This window comes from Phocoena phocoena, chromosome 2 (genome assembly GCF_963924675.1).
Source record: "Phocoena phocoena chromosome 2, mPhoPho1.1, whole genome shotgun sequence".
Classification (NCBI taxonomy): Eukaryota; Metazoa; Chordata; class Mammalia; order Artiodactyla; family Phocoenidae; genus Phocoena; species Phocoena phocoena.
The window spans coordinates 159,573,033-159,592,897 of NC_089220.1; the positions used below are offsets into that span (position 1 = coordinate 159,573,033).

Consider the following 19,865-nt stretch of genomic DNA (forward strand, 5'->3'; position numbering starts at 1 on the left):
GAGGTGGGTCAAAAAAAGATCTTGCTGTGGTTTATGTCAAAGAGTGTTTTTCCTGTATTTTCCTCTAAGAGTTTTATAGTATCCGATCTTACATTTAGGTCTTTAACCCATTTGGAGTTTATTTTTGTGTATGGTGTTAGGTAGTATTCTAATTTCATTCTTTTACATGTAGCTGTCCACTTTTCCCACCACCACTTATTGAAGAGGCTGTCTTTTCTCCATTGTATGGTCTTACCTCCTTTGTCGTAAATTAGGTGACCGTATGTGCATGTGTTCATCTCTGAGCTTTCTATCCTGTTCCATTGATCTATATTTCTGTTTTTGTGCCAGTACCATACTGTCTTGATTACTGTAGCTTTATAGTATAGTTTGAAGTTGGGGAGCCTGATTCTTCCAGCTCCGTTTTTCTTTCTCAAGATTGCTTTGGCTATACGAAGCCACCATCACCCTGATACCAAAACCAGAAAAAGATATCACAAAAAAGAAAATTGTAGACCAATATCACTGATGAACATAGATGCAAAAATCCTGAACAAAATACTAGCAAACAGAATCCAACAACATATTAAAAGGATCATACACCATGATCAAGTGGAATTTATCCCAGGAGTGCAAGGATTCTTCAATATACACAAATCAATCAATGTGATACACCAAATTAACAAATTAAGGAATAAAAACCATACGATCATCTCAATAGATGCAGGAAAAGCTTTTGACAAAATTCAACACTTATTTATGATAAAAACTCTCCAGAAAATGGGCATAGAGGGAACCTACCTCAGCATAATAAAGGCCATATATGGCAAACCCACAGTAATCATCATGCTCAATGGTGAAAAACTGAAAGCGTTTCCACTAAGATCAGCAACGAGACAAGGATGTCCACTCCTGCCACTCTTATTCAACATAGTTTTGGAAGTCCTAGCCACGGCAATCAGAGAAGAAAAAGAAATAAAAGGAATACAAATTGGAAAAGAAGAAGTAAAACTGTCACTGTTCGCAGATGACATGATACTATACATAAAAAAATCCTAAAGATGCCACCAGAAAACTACCAGAACTAATCAATGAATTTGGTAAGGTTGCAGGATACAAAATGAATGCACAGAAATCTCTGGCATTCCTATATACTAACAATGAAAAATCAGAAAGAGAAATTAAGGAAACACTACCATTTACCATTGCAACAAAAAGAATAAAATACCTAGGAATAAACCTACTTAAGGAGGTGAAAGACTTGTACTCAGAAAACTATAAAACACTGATGAAAGAAATCAAAGATGACATAAACAGATGGAAAAATATACCATGTTCTTGGAAGAATCAGTATTGTGAAAATGACCCAAAGTAATCTACAGATTCAGTGCAATCCCTATCAAACTACCAATGGCATTCTTCGCAGAATTAGAACAAAGAATTTTACAATTTGTATGGAAACACAAAAGAACCCGAATAGTGAAAGGTTATCCATTTTAATTATATCAGTGTGTACATGTCTATCCCATACTCCCTAACTATCCCTTTCCCCCATCCTTCCCCCCTGGTAACCATAAGTTCCTTCTCTAACTCTGTGGAAGCTTGACTACCTTTTGTTAGCCCCGTGACCCTGGACAACTCACCTAACCTACCTTGTAGATTGAACTTCATGTTCCTTTATCTGTAAAATGGAGATAAAGTAACACAGTCTGTGTAATAATATGTCTAACCCTGTACATGACTAGGAGTAGATCTTTTTCAAATGGTAATAACCCATAAGTAGAGCACAATTGATCCTGTGATATTTCCCTTATAACATTTGAAGAAAAGCTCAGTTTTTCAAAGCCTATTTTATCTATCTGTTTATTTTATTTTGTTTTCATTGAAATATAGTTGACATACAATATTTTGTAAGCTCAGATTTTCAGAGCCGATTTTATCTGTTTATTTTCTTTTCATTGGAATATAGTTGACATACAATATTTTGTTTCAGGTGAACTACATAGTGATTCAACATTTACATACATTATGAAATGATCACCAAATTAAGTCTAGTTACCATCTGTCCTTATACAAAGTTATTACAATATTATTGACCATATTCCTTGCACTCTATGTTACATCCCCATGACTTATTTATTTTCTAACTGGAAGTTTGTACCTCTTAATCCCTTTCACCTTTTTGGCCCCCTACTCCAGCCTTCTCCCCTCTGGCAACCACCTGTTTGTTCTCTGTATCTCTGAGTCTGTGTCTGTTTTGTTTTGCTAGTTCGTTTGTTTTTCAGATTACACATATGAGTGAGATGATGCGGTATTTGTCTTTCTCTGTGTGACTTATTTCACTTAGCATGATACCCTCTGGGTTCATCCATGTTGTTTTAAATGGCGAGATTTCATTCTTTATATGGCTGAGTAATATCCCATTGTATATATATATACCACATCTTCTTTATCCATTTGTCTGTTGTTGGACACTTAGGTTGCTTATGTATCTTGGCTATTTGTAAGTAATGCTGCTATAACTGCTATGAACATTGCGGTGCATGTATCTTTTTGAATTAGTGTTTTCTTTTTCTTCAGGTAAATACCCAGGAGTGGAATTGCTGGCTCACATGGTAGTTCTGTTTTTAATTTTTTGAGGAACACCCTGTTTTCCATAGTGGCTGCACCAGTTTACAGTCCCATCAGTAGTGCATGAGGGTTCCCTTTTCTATAGATCCTTGCCAGCACTCGCTATTTCTTGACTTTATTTATTTATTTATTTTTGGCTACGTTGGGTCTTCGTTGCTGCACACAGGCTTTCTCTAGTTGCGGCGAGCGGGAGCTACTCTTCGTTGTGGTGCATGGGCTTCTCATTGTGGTGGCTTCTCTTGTTGTGGAGCACGGGCTCTAGGCGCGTGGGCTTCAGTATTTGTGGCACGTGGGCTCAGTAGTTGTGGCTCACAGGCTCAGTAGTTGTGGCACACGGGTTTAGTTGCTCCACGGCAAGTGGGATCTTCCCGGACCAGGACTCGAACCCGTGTCCCCTGCATTGTCAGGCAGATTCTTAATCACTGCGCCACCAGGGAAGTCCTGTTTCTTGACTTTTGATGATAACCATTCTGACAGGTGTGAGGTTATAGCTCATTCTGTTTTTGATTTGCAGGAAATGCTCTACTTTTTATTTTATATGGCAGATACATTTTAGCGTTCTAGTATGTGCATTTATCAGTTTATGAAAGTGGTTTTAATGACAAGTAATTTAACTTAGTCTTAACATTTTTCATATGTTAGTTTTCAAGTTAAAGTTCTGCTGTTGTGAGCTGGTTAGCTTTGGTTATAATATACTAGATAACTGTGTGAGTCATTTATAAATTTTGCTATTTTATGTTTTAGCATAGGTTGTAAGTGTGATTTTTAAAAACCTTTTATTTTGAAATAATTTTAAGCTTATAGAAAAGTTGCAAAAATAATACAAAGACTTCTCAAATACTTTTTACCCAGCTTCATAATATTAACATCTTGCATAACAGTGGAACAATTATTAAAACCAAGAAATTAACATTGGTATAATTGTGTGATTGAAAAATTACAATTGTGAAGTAGTTTTATGAAAGTTTAGAATACTTATATAATTGTATACCATATTTTCTCTCAAGTCCAGTGACAAAAAAAGAAGTTGGCTATTATGTAGATGACAAAGTAAATTGTTAATATAGCCAACAGAACTGAAAAGTTTCACCTGTGAGAACTTTTTAAATTACTAAAGTATTGCATTATGTTGTAGATCATTTAGAACATACTGATAAGGAAAAAGAAAATAAACATCACCCATAACATACCTCTGGAATTAACCACTGTTAATGCTTTTGATATATCTATTTTTAAATATATCTTTTTTTGATACATATTAACAAAAATATAATTTGATATATGTCTTTTGCATATTTTTGTTTTGTGTAGACTTCCATTTTTTATTAGAAAATGAAGTCATGTTGTATACTTTATAATGTGCTTTTTGCTTTTAATAATATTGTAGGTCTCTTTCTTTGTCATTAAATAGACTTTTGTAATTCTGGCAGTGATTGTAAAATTTTTCATTTTGTGGAGATACTGTGATTTGTTTAAATATTCCTATATTGCTGGGCATATAGATTATTTCCAGTTCATAAAGTTGTGATTATAAACAATACTTCCATGAACACCCTTGTAGCTAAGTTATTCTTGTGTTACCAAGTTTTTTTATAGGGTAAGTCCCTAGATGTGGAATTACTGGGTCATAAGTCATGAACATTTCCCTCCATATCTCTGTGTTCCGAATTGGTGGATATGGAGGCCCGGCTGTAGGGACTTGAGCACCTGCGGATTTTGGTATCCATGGTGGGGTCCTGGAAACAATTCCCCACTGATGTTGAGGAACAACCGTAGTAAGAAATTGTTCCTAGATTTATATTCTATCCAACCAGTAGCAGTAGTTCCTAAGTGGGCCCTATTCCCCAGCATTATTAATAGTGGTTGCGATTTTTAATTTATTTACCATATGATAGGCAAAAAAGTACTATTTATAGGCTATTCCTATCATCCTGAGACTTAATTGGTAAAACTCCAAGTTTAAAAGCATAGCTTTCATCAAGAGTTAATTGGATGAGTGTTGAGGTCATGTCTTGCCTAAGGTCACGCGGATGGTTGATGGAAGAACTGAAGTAAGAGCAGCGGTGGCCTCGGGAATGTCTGTCCTGTCCAGTGGATTTTTATTGTTAGACTGGATTTCCATTAAAATTAACTTTTTAAACATCAGCCCTCAGATTTCAGTTTGATTTTCATTTTTCAAAAAATAGTAGGTTTTTATTAAATAAGTATAAAATAACTTATTTGGGGAATATGGAAAATGTGTCAATTTTCATAAGTAGTCTTATTCACAATAGTGAATAATATGAGGTGATGACATAACTGCAGGCTGATCAAAAGTGATGGACGTGAGGAAACACAATAGAATTACATTCTGTTTTAATCTGATCTAATATTCTAGCCCAAAGAACAGCATCAAACCATTATATTTTGTTTTTTTATCTTAGAGAATGAAACATTTACTCTCTAGTATGGACGCTTCACTTTCATATCTAAGATTCACATTTTTTTTCTAGTTCTTTAATTGTTACTAAAGGTAGTTAAAAATAAGAATGTAATTTGTAAATATAATATATAGTGCTTGAATTATGTCACTTATTTAAGAACATTAGTTTTTGATAAATTTCATAGCTTACAAATGAAAATGATTAGTGCTTTCTGAGTAAAAAATATTTTTTTCTTTTTCTAGAGAGTTCTGGAGTCTGAAGAGCAAGTACTTGTTATGTATCATAGGTACTGGGAGGAATACAGCAAGGGTGCAGACTATATGGACTGCTTGTATAGGTAAGTACACTTTTAGACTCTCGACAGTCTAAACAGTATTGCCTGCATTTGGTAATTGCAGGAGTTTTTTGGTTTTTTTTTACTACCTACTACCCATGAAAATGAGCAGAACTAAAGCATTACCTGATGTATGGACTTTGCTCTGCTATGGGGAAAGGTCTGTAGTGTGGGTCATGTGGGTATTTGGGAGCCAGGCAGTATATGGAAACTTACTCTGTGAAAACTAAAACTGTATTTGATGGCATAGCTCTGTTTCTTCAGTTGTCTGGGACTGTGTAACACACATTAAATCTTGACAGATCCGAAGTGAAACTTCAGCTTGGATGAAACATTTAGTGAATATAAGCTTGTGGCCCCCTCCAGCACGCTCTTGTTTGACTCTAGGGTTCAGCATTTTATGTTTCATGGAAGTACCTGGCAGTTTTCTCTTGACATTCTCCCGCCCTTTCCTCTAGACGTACTGAATTACTGGCAGTGTTGTGATGCCTTGTGGTCTCATATCATCCCGCCTTTCCTTGTGCTATTCTGTCTGTCTGGATTGCTTTTCTTCCTTTCCCTGAATGACTAGTTCCCATTCCCAGCTCTGAACTCCCCTCTCCTTGCCTCAGTCTCCTGCTTAGATCTTTGGTGTTAACTGCCACTCATGTATGTTCCTGTGGCACCCTGGGCTGGTCCTCTCTAACTCATTCACATAGACAGTGGAAATAAGTACAGTACCTGGGTACACAGGCAGAGACCCATTTGTTGAAGGACAATGGATAAATAGGGTATAGTGCTGTTAAGCACCTGGGCCTTGTGGCCTGTGATGGTTGCAGTGATAATTTTGCCCTGTGCATTGTGGCTTGGGCCACAGATGAACCCCTGCCTCAGTTTCTTGCTGGAGAAGAGGAGTAGAGCTAGGTCTCAAAGTGTTTCCTGCACAGGTGCATGGGGCCAAGGCATGGTCGCCTTGGTGTGTCTGTCCTTTGCTTTACTGGTTCGTATTCCCTTTGGTTTTTATAACAACACTGGACTTTACTAGATGTAAGCTGCCTATGTTAGAAACTGGAACTCACTTCTAAATGGCCAGTAGCTCTATTTCCTCTTAGAAGAGCAAAATATAATAAAACCAGAAACCAGCAATTGCTGACATGGGCAAGGTTTGCTGGGGCTTTGGCTTTTACAGAACATGTCTGCCATCCATTAAACATCCTGACATTTGATTTACCCCCTCCATCCACCAAAGTGGCCTAGTCATAAATAGAACTTTAAGAATTCCTTAGCTAAACTGTGGGGGAGAGCGGGGGGAGTTTTAAGGATCAGAGTGAGAGCACACGTGTGTTTTTGTCACTGCTAAGAAGCTGGGGCCACTGGTATATGGATGACAAAACAGAGTGCTTCGACTGTGTGCCGTGCAGTGGATCCCTTGTTAGCTGAGATACTTCAGTAAAGATTCAAGTTGTTTTTCTATTCTTTCTTAGTTTTCTGGGGCACCGTTCTCTTGGTTCTCCTGCACCTCTCTTTACCAAAATCAAATTGGTATTATTGAAAGTAGTACTATTAAATTGGTACTGTTGAAGAGCTTTTATTAAATTTGGCAATATATATGATATATACACATATGTATGTGTATATATAAAGCCATATGAGGTAGTTGGTTTTTTACAATGGAGGAAAACTAAGGGTCAGAGAGGTCAAGGTCCCTGAGCTGGAAAAATTACAAGGGCAGAATTTAAACCCAGATCAGTCTGAATAAATCCATTTAACTTCTTCATTCTACCTAGCCTCATTCTAGAGAGTCATTGTAGTCACTTACATAGGTTCTATTCTCATCCTTCAGTTGCACTCTGCATTCTTTCTAGGATGATCTCTATTACTCCTGGTTTTAGCTACAACCTATGTATTGATAACCACCAAAATAAATGTTTATTGAAGGTGGTCTAAGTTTCAGAGGAATATTCTTACCTAGCTGCCTGTACCTCCAGGATGTTCCGTGGATACATCGTACTACTGCAGATGTTCACAACTGAGCTTGTTATTTTTTACACACACGCTGCCCCAGTAATACTCATCTTGGTTAATGGTAGTCCTGGACATCCAGATGTATATGCTGGAAGTCTCAGTTATCCTTCACCTAGGGTTATCCTCTCTACCTGACCCCTCTTGGTCAAATCCTCCAAATGTCTCTTAAATTTATTATTTCCTTTGCAGTGCTATTATAGTATTGTAGTTCAAGCTTTTTATTGTTTCTGACCTGGACTGTTATTGATAACATCCCTGTAACCAGTCTCCCAGCCTTTGATTTCTAATTTATTCTATTTAGTAAACTTCTCAAGTGCAAATTTGATCACCGTCCAAAATCACTTAGTAACATTCCACTGTCTGTAGTAAAGACTTAGAACCAGTGGCTCATGGGATTCACTTATAGAGTGTTTTGTTTGACCTCTGTGGGGTTGGCTTCATGTGACTGATTTATTTAATTATATTGGTAGACTGGGTGGTGAGATCCTTCTCATAGAGGGCACATTTGATTAGATAATTAGATAAAAACTGTAATTAGTATAAAAACTAGATAATTAGATAAAAACTGCTTGATAGTCTTTGCTTGTTGGGTAGTAGGTTATCCAGGCTATCTCTTGTTATTAATCTTAGTCTATAAGGAAATCTGTGTGAAGAAATGTAAAGGAAAAAAATCAGTTTTATTTCAAAGCATTTTTCAGTATTATTGTTTTGAAGTAATTTCTAGCCTTTTCTTTACTCTGATTGATTTATAAGATGGATATGCATTAGCATAGGTGACTTAAGGATTCCAATTTTAAAGAAAAATAATGATGCTCCTCCGCCACCTTTCCTGCTGCTACGTCTCTGTTTAGGCCCTGCGGGCCCTTGAAGTGGGGTACTTAAAGTATTACTTTGAGAGCTAATGACTCTTGAAATCCAGTAGGTGTTAGTATGGGAACAGTTCTGATAATGGATTTTTTTAAAGATAGATTGAAATGCCTGATTTCTTAGAGGCTTCACAGTTACCTTAGGCTATTAGTTCTTGTTAGTTAATACTGTTGTGTTACTGCTGATACTCCAGAAAAGCAAAGGATACTTATCAATCACTTTGTTGCCAGAATAAATTATAAAAACATGTACTACTGCATGAGTTAGACCTGAGCGGAACAGTCAGGTATTGACTGTGTGGTAGAGTATCGACTATTTAAAGAAATTATTGAAAGCTATTTTACTCTACGATTTCCTAGAATATATATCTTTATTTAAAAACAAATGTGTGGTTAATAAATCTGATTGTAAAATACTACAGTGACTTAGAAATTAAGAATGGCGTCTGAATCAAAGTGAAAAATTATGCTACTTACATTTTAAATCATATCTATAAATTATTTTAAAAGCTTCTCTATCAAGCTTAAACTGTCAAGAGTAGAAATCTGTAATGAGAAGAATATAGATGATGAAAGTTAGTGTAAAATTTATTCCATGCGGGAAAGAGAATAGTGACTTGTCCTATCAGATATAAAATGTATAAAGCTCCACTAAAACAGTGTATTGGCTGTGGAATATACACACAGATCTCTAGTGAATCCAGACTTCTGCAGATCTAGCAGCTACTCTTCAGAGTCAGCAAACTCCTACGCTGAGAAGTTTACACTTACTGTATAGGAATAAGGGGGCTGCTGTAGGCTTCTGAATAGGGAGTTGATATCCTGAAAGCAAAATTTTTAGGTAAATTGGATATGCCAGAAATGGGAAATAGAGATCAGTCATGAGAACGTTGCACATGATCCAAGCAGAGAGTCAACGAATGGCATTGAAAGTGAAAAGGAAATTAATGGGAGGAGGTGAGGAATAGTGTGAGAGGACAGGAGGACCAGCTGATTAAAGGAGGTAAATGGAAGGATGAGGTAAGTGATGCTAATGTTTTAGGTAGGATTACTGGGATGGCCATGGTACAGTGACCAGAAAAGGAATGGTTTGGAGCAAAGGGTCTTATAGAAAGGCACATGTAATGGTGCAGATATGACTAAGTTCCCCCTACTCAGCACTTTGCACTGTTGAAATGTTACATTTGTTTATGTTTTTATGTCCTACCAGATGGGTAAGCTCTCTGGGCAGAGACTACATTTTTGTTTTTCGTTTTTCTATCCTCAGTGCCTTGTCGTACCTGGCATGCAGTACGCACTTGGTCAGTACTTGCTGAATGAGAGTGGGAGACCTCGTGAGTTTTCTGGCCCAGCTCTGCCACTTAGTAGCTGATGGACCTTTGCCGAGTTCTTTAAGCTGTCTAAGCTGCAATTTTCTTACACGTAAAATGAGGATCCTAATAGTACCCCATATATCTACCTCCTAGTATTCAGCCAGCTGCAATGCTTACACCTGTCTCTGACACACGATAGGCGCTCCATAAGTGTCAGTGATTACTTTTATTTCCTGACATTCATGCTTTTATGATCTGCCTCCAGGCTGCTTTTCCAAGTTTGTGTTCTAATGTTAGCTTTTGCCATCCGTGCTGCTGGAACGTTACCCGTTTATTCATTTCGTAATTCGGAGAAGTATTTTTCGAGGACTGCCTGTCTGCCTGCCACTGTTCTGGACACTGTCTGCCAGACCTCACATTCTAGAGAGGAGGTGGATGTACCAAACCAGTAGACAAAGAAAAGAACAGGATTATTTCTCATTGTAGCAAGTGCTGTGAAGAAAACAGTTATGTATTAGATAGTTACTTCATTGGGGGTGGGAAGTGAAGGTTAGTTTGGTTTGGGGTCAGGTCAGGCCTGAGAGAGGTGTGTTTGAGCCGAGACCAGAGTGACAGAGGCCAGAGGTGAAATGCCCTACCCCAGGGAAGCTGTTTCAGGTGAAGCAGCCGTTTCTCTCCAGCTCCTGCTTCCGTCTCAGTCCTGTTCCCCTTTTCTCAGCTGGAAGGCGTGGTGGAAGCACAGCAGGAAATTATTAGGGTTACAGTGAGAATGGAAGGGAAAGCTAAATGATATTTTGAAGGAAATGGCTTTGTAACCAGTGGACAGAAGAGACTAAAATGTCACATGGGGCACCAAGGTTGTAAGCCCTGGAGTCCAGAGCTGGAAGTGAGTGAATGTGGGAGGGAACTTGTGTAAGTGGTGGTGGCCGTAGCGCTTTTTTCATTATTTTTCATCGTCTGCTAGGATTGTCAGTGGAGTTATGCAGTTGAAATTTTTGTTTTCTTTGCTTGCAGTTTCAGTTGTCTGAACATTCAGCAGACCTTTCAATTTGATTCAGTGAACGTGGGAAAGTGTGTGTTTTAATACAGAGATTTTGTGGTTGTTGCCTAAATACTTGTATTGTCAATAGCTATTTTCACCTTGGCAGAAGCCGTCAAATGAATAGTTTTAGGTGTTGAGCATTAGAGGCCTTGTGGTGAAATCTGGGATGGTGAAAAGTGATGCTTGAATATTACATGCCTTTGTACACATTTTATTTAATCTTAGAACTCTTTATTCATCTTAGTAGTTCTTAGAGTTCATCATAGTTATCAGTCTTTCTTTATAAAGCTGTTTACCCCTGGTAGACAAAGTGATCTTGAATCTGTCAGTTTTGCCCATACTTCTTACTGTCTGTAACAATCTATTGCATTTTCTTACCTACTGATTGTGATTTTTTTGTTTGTTTGTTTAAAAATGAAAAGTTATGTATTTAATGGTGATAAAATATAGAGAACTTTCTTGACTTTGATCTTTTAACCATTTTCTGTTTAATTCTTTGCAAAGTGAACTTGGCTTATTTAACAAGAAGAATCCGGGAATGAGCAAATTAGACTGTAGAGGGTTGACCCTTGGATAGGAGCTGTTGGGCTATAAGAGTATTGGAAAGTTTTAGAACAAAACCCCTGAGGTTTTTTAAGTGAGACTGTGGTAATAGGGTTTTTTTTTGCTACTCTAGAGGTCTTACTCTTTGTCTCTTAGGGCCTAGCAAAGGGAGTTGGGCTGGTAATTTTTATCTTTTTTAAAAATTATATTTCTAATTTATATATAATTAGTTTCTTTTGGATGTATTACTGAACTATTCTACAGTTGATTATAACCCTAAAATTATTGCTCTAAAGTTGCACGTTACTTGTTTTCCTACTGATTTTGACAGTGTCTATTGATATTGTATTTGTTTTTCAGGTATCTCAACACCCAGTTTATTAAAAAGAATAAATTGACAGAAGCTGACCTTCAGTATGGTTATGGTGGTGTAGATATGAATGAACCACTTATGGAAATAGGAGAGGTAGGACATTCTTTAAATGACTGGCAAACATAAGAGTGTTCTTATATACTGAGGAAATTTGACTCACTGTCCTTTTCTTAAGGACACTGAGTGGACTATCTTAAAATTGTCAAGATTTAAAACATCCTAGGGAATAATTCCCTGGCGGTCCAGTGGTTAAGACTCTGTGCTTCCAATGCAGGGGGACGTGGGTTCGATCCCTTGTCGGGGAACTAAGTTCCTGAAAGCTGCGTGGCCAAAGGGGGGAAAAAAAAATATCCTGAATGTTAAGTAAATGAAATACTGTTATGATTTCCTAAGAATCTTCAGATAGATGAGACGAACAGAAAAGATGTGATGAGTATTATTTTAATAGTTACATTAATGATGGATGAATGACAGAAGGTTAATAGTTCTGCTGTATGAAAAATCTCATAAAAAGTATTTAGAAAATGTTGAGACTCTTATGGTTGAAAAGTGTGAAGGACATGGACTTAAAAGAGAACCTAAAAGAGAGGAAACACAAATTTGTGGGTGCAACAAATTTATTTTAACTTTAAAAAGTAATTAAAGAGGGCTTCCCTGGTGGCGCAGTGGTTGAGAGTCCGCCTGCCAATGCTGGGGACGTGGGTTCGTGTCCCGGTCCAGGAAGATCCCACATGCCGTGGAGCGGCTGGGCCCGTGAGCCATGGCCGCTGAGCCTGCACGTCTGGAGCCTGTGCTCCGCAATGGGAGAGGCCACAACAGTGAGAGGCCCGCGTACCGCAAAAAAAAAAAAAAAAAAGTGAAGAAATTCAGAGTAAAACAATAAAGTGTGCAGTTCAACCAATTCACTCAAATTTTTGAGGTACAGTTCAGATTTAAATGTGGAAGATTATAATAATATATAAAACATATACTGACTATGCAAGAAATACTCTGGTGTGGTGTTTTTTTAAAAATTTATTTATTTATTTTTGGCTGTGTTGGGTCTTCGTTTCTGTGCGAGAGCTTTCTCTAGTTGTGGCAAGCGGGGGCCACTCTTCATCGCAGTGCGCGGGCCTCTCACTGTCGCGGCCTCTCTCGTTGCGGAGCACAGGCTCCAGACGTGCAGGCTCAGTAGTTGTGGCTCACGGGCCTAGTTGCTCCGCGGCATGTGGGATCTTCCCAGACCAGGGATCGAACCCGTGTCCCCTGCATTAGCAGGCAGATTCTCAAGCACTGCGCCACCAGGGAGGCCCTAGTGCAGTGTTTTTTTATTCATGTCGTACATATTTATCGAGTAGCCAGACATCGGGGATACAATGGTGAACAGACAGAAGGTCCGCTCTCCTCATGGGGAAGCAGATGCCAACAAAGTAGAGAAATTAATGTTAAATTTTGATGGGTGTCAGTGAAGGAAATAAACAACTAAGATGCAGCATTAGTAGAAATTTAAATTAGAATAACTCTTTTAGAAAGAAATTTATCAATCAAATTTATCAATAAATTTATCAATTTAAAGTAGACTTTAAAATGTTCAATACCTGTTGACCAGGTAATCCCACGTCTGGTAATTTGTACTGCAAAACTAATACAGAAAAAACAGTTTAAATGTTTAAAAGTATTCCTTGCAGTCATTAATAAGGGTGACTAATGGGCTAACAGTCTAAATTTCCAATATCCAATAAAAATCACACATAGAAGACTATATACAATATGATTTTGTTATGAAAGTAAACAAAGGGATAAATTAGTAGAAAACAGTTAATAGAAGCATTAACAAAGGGGACAATGGTTTTTGAAAACATTTGGACACAACATTATATGTTTAATAGGAATAAAGCTGTAGAGGGGAAAGGATGTAGGGAAACAGATCAGTGGGAAATACCAGAATCTTAATAGCAGTTGCTTTAGTTTGTAGGATTATAAGTGAATGTTTTATTTTGTAATCGTTCCTTATCACTAACACTGTCATGCCCACTCCTCTTCCCAGAGGAAATCACTATAAACAATTAGATTTATATCTTTTCAGAATTTTACCTGTGCATTTACATATAAATATATATATACATACATAATAGTTTTGACATTCGAGCATACATAAAATTCTGCAACTTGTATTTCTTGCCTTTTGTTTAACAAGTAGGGATATCAAATAATTATTAATTATTTATTAAACTATTCCCCTCAGTTTTCATTTTTTTGTTGTCACAAACAATACTGTGTGAGCATCATTGTTCATTTGTTCACTTATTAAATATTTTTTGAATCCCTCTGTGTGCTAGACACTGTACTATATGCTGGGAATATGGTAATGAGTAAAGTAAACAGAAATCTTACAATCATGGAGTTATATTTGTGTATATATCTGCTGGTACATGAGCAGAAATTTTCATGGAGTGAGTACCGGGAAGTGGATTTTCTGGGTCAAAGCACAGCCTGAACTTTGATAGCCCTGCCACCTTGCCTTTCAAAGGCTTTACCAGTTTGCCCTCCTGCTACAGCTATAAAATCCCATTTTCTTATGTATTATCTTCTTTGTGCTAATTAAAAAGAAAAAGAAGGCAAAACCTGAAGATTGTTCCTTGTGGGAAAACAGATGCTTTTACTTATTTTTATAAAATTACCAGTGGATCAGAAAAAAGTTATCCCAGGGAAACAGTAGAGAGGCTGAAAACAGAATCATACCTGTGTGGATGCAGCTACGTTGGAAACAGGAGAAATCAATTTTTTTTTTTTTTAGGAGCAATCAGTTTTTGATACTGGAATAACTTGTACTCTGTATGAGAAAAATTTATTGGAGTTTAAAGGCTTTCGTGTGAAGGCAAAACTTGAAAACTTTGGAAGGCAGCATAGGACGACACATAGCTCCTCAAGGTTGACCTTAGGGAGCGAAAGAGTTCTTAAAAGACACAAGAATGCAAACAATAACGGAAAAGATTGATAAATTTGAGCACATTAAAATATAATATATTTTTACTTAAAAAATGCTGTAAAGAAATTCAAAAGTCAAGTCACAAACTATGACAAAGTGAGATATGTAAAACTGTCAAGGGATTAATTTCCACGATATATAAAGAACTACGAGGTCGCATTGAGAACAAGACAAACATTAATGGAATAATGGGCAAAAGAGATGAATGGACAGTTTACAGAGAAAAAAGAAAACTGAAATGCACAAAAATCATAAAAAGATGCCCAGCCTTATTCAGGAAATTGCCAGTTAAAACGTGAAGGAGGTCCATTTTATGTCCATCACATTGGCAGAGTCTGACCAGAGCCTGGCAGTAGCAGTTGTTGTCAGGATGTTGGCTTCAAGTGTAAAGTGGAAAACCACTTGGCTTTGTTTAGTAAAGCTGCACACGTGCCTGCTCCTGTCGGCCAGCGTCTCCACTCGTAGGTGTGTGTCAGGGAACCGCTTGCTTATGACCACCAGAAGGTGAATACAGGAACAGCCGCAGTGTTCTCAGTGGCAAAAGCTGGGATCACAAACAGTGTCATCAGCAGTAGAAAGTAAAAGCTGATCATAGTGTCTTCATACAAGAGGATACTATATAGCAATGCCAGTGATTGAACTATAAACTCTATCAATTTGGTTGGATTTCAATAACAAAGTTACAGTTAAAAAATTATACATAAGAAATAAGATTAAAAAATAACAAAAAATAAATAAAATTTAAAAATAACAACAAACAAAACAAACCAAAACAAAAATCATACATAGAAGAGCATACAATGTGATTTTGTTATCAAGGTCAGAAACAGTCAACTTCAGGACTTCCCTGGTGGTCCAGTGGTTAGGACTCTGCGCTTCCATTGCAGGGGGCACAGGTTTGATACTTGGTTGAGGAACTAAGATCCCACATGCCACGTGGTGCGGCCAAAAAAAAAAGAAATAGTCAACTTCAAAAATATCATATGGGGATAGTTACACACTTGGTAGAGCTGTAAGGAAGGGAATGATTTAACACAAAACGCAGGATAGTGATAATCTCTGAGGGGAAAGAAAGGAGGAGGACATTTGGGGCAACAGTAATGGTGAAGTCGTATTTCTTAAATTGTTGAATACAGGTATGTTTATTTTATTATTCTTTAAATTAACTTTTATGTTTGTATGAGAGGTGTTATGATTTCAAAAACCAGCCAACAGCCAAATCACATTATTTTATTTAACATAACTCCTTTGTTTCCATTATAGTTTTGGTGTCTATAGCCCTTCCCTAATATTGGGCATTTAACAATCAATAAATTAAGGTTTTATAAAAATCAGTTATTTCTGTAAGATTTTCAATTAATGATAAAAGCTTAATTCTGTTGTTTGTACAAGTCTGATATGATAGTCATTGTCATTTTAAGTTAGAAATTTATTTTCCTTATATTCAATTTTTATTTGAATTTTGAAGTAGAGTTACAAATACTTCATTTGATGGGTGTCTTTACTTTTAAAAGAAGTCTTGAACAAATGTTTAAATCAAATACTGAGTAATTCAGCCTTGATGATTTTCATTTTTCCTGGCAGCTAGCTTTGGATATGTGGAGGAAATTGATGGTTGAACCACTTCAGACCATCCTCATCCGAATGCTGCTCCGAGAAATCAAAAAGTGAGTACTGACATTGATCTTCCTGAGTCAGTTCTAATTTGCTGTTTGAAATGGTCTAAAATAGTGAACGGTTGCTTGGCTGTCAACTGCACATAGGCCTCATTTTACTGTAACAAGCCTCATTTTCCATTCTAATGCCAATATCTTAAAATTGTTTTATAATCTTTTGGTTTTGGGGGGCAGATTTCACTATGACCTAATATGCTTAGTAAATAAATAAGTCCCTGAAGGAAGTGACTTGTTTTGTAATCCTGAAACATCTTGGATCTTGTAGGCAGTGCTGAGTTGTTTGAACATATTCTCAGCTGAAACCCTGATGACAATAACCTACTCAGAAAAACAGATTCTTCCAGTTGTTGGTCACCTTAATAATCAGTTAACTTGTGAGGTAAATTTATGAGAAAAGGGCTTCCCACTGTCCTCATGGCCCAGAGTGGTTGACTCTTTACCTAACTGCTGTGTGAATAACGTTTGGCACCAAGTAAGTTATCCTGTGGAGTCCAGCGTAGAACATTCTTGGTCAGCTCTGGCCTAGAAGAGTCTTACTAGACCTCAGCTCTGGGGAATCCGAAACTGAAATTGCTCACACAGATAAATTTTAGGTGACTGGAACTACTGTGAAAGGAATGCTGTAGACCAGTGAATTGCTGTGTGATAATGGCCACTCCCTCTGAAACTGCTTTCATTAAGAAGACCCAAATATGGAGTTTTCTATGTGAGGAAAAAAGCAGAGCGTTGTTCTTACTATGGGGCTCCTAATAAGAAATAAGAGATTAAGGAAAAAAGCCATAAAAGGAGAGACTATTTTAATAATTCATGTTAACACCAAATAGAAAATATGAGGTAGGAGTTAGTAACTTGGTTTTAAAAATTGTCACTCACACTTTTCATGATTCTACTGTTTCCAAAGGTGATGAGAGAGAGGAAAGTCAGTAGTGAAGCAGTAGGGTGGAACAGTTTTCTTCCTTCCTCTTTCTCCACTGAACTATGACTGACTAAAAGAACACGTCCAACGAGAGTTACAGGCTCTAGTATAATTTCCTTTGCTAAGAAATATTAGCTTTCTTCTTGACTTAGAATTCAGCTATTTTACATTAAAAGTATAATGAAAATATTGTTATAATTTTCTAAATGCACTTTTAATGAAATGTCTCTTTTTTTTAAAAAATAAGAATTTTATTTATTTGTGGCTGTGTTGGGTCTTCGTTTCTGTGCGAGGGCTTTCTCTAGTTGTGGCAAGCGGGGGCCACTCTTCATCGCGGTGTGTGGGCCTCTCACTACCGCGGCCTCTCTTGTTGCGGAGCACAGGCTCCAGATGCGCAGGCTCAGTAGTTGTGGCTCACAGGCCCAGTCGCTCCGTGGCACGTGGGGTCTTCCCAGACCAGGGCGCGAACCCGTGTCCCCTGCATTGGCAGGCAGACTCCCAACCACTGCGCCACCAGGGAAGCCCCGAAATGTCTCTTTTAATATAATTTTGATCCAACCTAGTAAATTTTCCTTAAGTGTGATTGTTAGCTTGTTAAAAATGAATTTTATGAAAAATTAAAGAAAATATAACTGAGAAAAATAATACAACAGTAGGATACTAATTCTGGAAAAGACATAGGGACTATATGTTTAGAGACATTAGGGCAACTTGTTTTGGTTTTGTTGTTAAAATCAGTTTCCATTAAAGTATTATTCAACATGCTTTACTAATATCTCATTTATTTTTTATGTCTACTCTGTTAGGTAGGTATTATCTTACATTTTACAGCTAAGGGTACTAAGGCTTAATAATAATAATAAAATATGGAAACTGTGTACCAAGCAGTGATCTAAAAACTTTACGTGTGAATCCCATTTAATCTTCACCCTAGGTGATTGGTACAGTTTACCATTTTACAGTTGTGTTGTTCTATTCAGCTCCCATCTTCTTAATTCCAGAGATTCAAATCTGGAATTTTTAACTCTAAATCCGTTATGCCTGTCATTTCAATCCACAGAATGTTTCTTCCACTCCTAGCTCCAGTACTTAAGCTTAATGATGAATATATTTTGGTTTTATAATGCTTTGAGTATTCTAGTGTTTTCACACGTATTTTCTTTATTTGATCTCAAGGAGGCCAGGCAGGTTTTATTTATAAGTAAGCAAATTGAACTTCAATAAGGAAAAATGACTTACTGAACTTGATGTAGGTCGGAAAGAGACTCCATGTCTTTAAGCTTCCAATTTGGGTCTTTCTGCTACATTGCTTTAACATCTATTTACACTTTGTCATGTGAGATATCATGGACAGATAGGGTGACAATAAAGCATGATGAGAGAGTGGTAAATTGCCCAGAGCACTGGGAAAAGTAGATTGAAAAAGGTGAGATGAAGTGGAGAGGATTATACAGTGAAAAGATTTCAGAGCAAGGACAAATGACATGCCGGCAATCCCTAACAGATAGACGTGGTTTTATTCCTGCCTAGATAGGTCTCCCTTAGTGCTAACATTATTGAATGTAGTCTGAGAGGTTATTTTTTATCATAATAGCCAAGAGTTACTAAAAGAAAAAATATGTGTCTTTCCTAGTTCTTAAATATATTTAGTACTTGGTACACTGTTTACCCTTGGACATCAACATTTTTTAGATACTGCTGCTTTAAAACTGTTCCCAGGGTTTTACGTTTGTTTAGCCCTGTGATTCTTAAGCACTTGTCCTTTAGCTAAAATGCTTGCTTCCACCACTCAGGTGCTTATCTGATACTAATGATACAGCTCTTTTCCTACAACTTGGGTTAGATAATCCCTACCTCCGTTAATTGTTCTTTATTTTACCCAAGTAATATACCTTCTCCATCTTTTCACTGTGTGCTCTTAGCTTCATCAGTAGATGAATTAATTTGGTTAGCACCTTTAGGAAAAGAGTAGTTCCTAATGTAACCTTGGTTGTGCAGAGGTATATTTTATGATGCACCATCACCTTCATCTCTAGGAGTTTTTGTATAGAATCACACATAGAACTGTCCTTCATTTTCTTATTGTAAGAGAAATATACAGATCATAAAAATTCCCCAACTCACAGGTAGTGTGTTGATCTTGGAAGATTTCACAAAGTTGAGGGCCATCTCAGCCTTGAAAGAGGTAAAGTTATCTGTCAAGCTAATGGAGGACTTTTTCTTGTGAAATCAAAATGTTCTGCTAAGTGAAAATTCTTACTAGGCATGAATGCTGAAATGCTCAGTAAACTGTAATACAATTTCATGACTTTTGAAAAAAGTTCTATTGGGTGGAGTGGGGTTTCTGTAGATCAGAAAAGACGGTCTAAAAAGGTCACAGGCAGGAAAACAAGACAGCAACATAAAGTGATGTAAAAGGCTAAACGACCATGTATCCTCTGCTTTTAAGGTACAGACTAGGTCCAGGCTCTTTTTTTGATTAATTGTATTCTATAAAGGTAGCTTCTTTTGAGGTATATAAACGCTACAGGAATAATCCCAGCTTCATGCATTTTAGAGAAACTGTTTCAGTGAAGTACTAGATTTAAAAGTGGAATGTAGGTTGCAGAATTTTTTTGTTTGCTTAAGAGAGTCAATGAAACAATTGTTTAATTTTTTTCATGGTATCATGAAATCTGTACACATAAAATTTAATTGATAATCCAAAAGTAAAAGTGCTCCTCCTATATAAGGAAGAAAGATACAAGTGATGTAGTCATAGGTTGTGTATCTGCATGTTTTTCACAGTGTCTGCTTC

The 19,865-nt window shown here is 37.0% G+C and overlaps 1 protein-coding gene across 3 annotated transcripts in view; it reads left to right on the forward strand.

Moving 5' to 3' along the window:
* CUL2 (cullin 2) overlaps positions 1 to 19,865 on the forward strand; it is an 81,322-nt gene that overhangs the window by 25,916 nt on the left and 35,541 nt on the right. For 2 of the 3 annotated variants that reach the window (XM_065900562.1, XM_065900554.1), the window contains 3 exons: positions 5,276 to 5,370; positions 11,496 to 11,601; positions 16,061 to 16,143. In XM_065900562.1, the coding sequence (XP_065756634.1) occupies positions 5,276 to 5,370; positions 11,496 to 11,601; positions 16,061 to 16,143 (284 nt within the window). The remainder of the gene's footprint in view (positions 1 to 5,275; positions 5,371 to 11,495; positions 11,602 to 16,060; positions 16,144 to 19,865) is intronic. The other variant, XM_065900572.1, reaches the window with a different exon arrangement.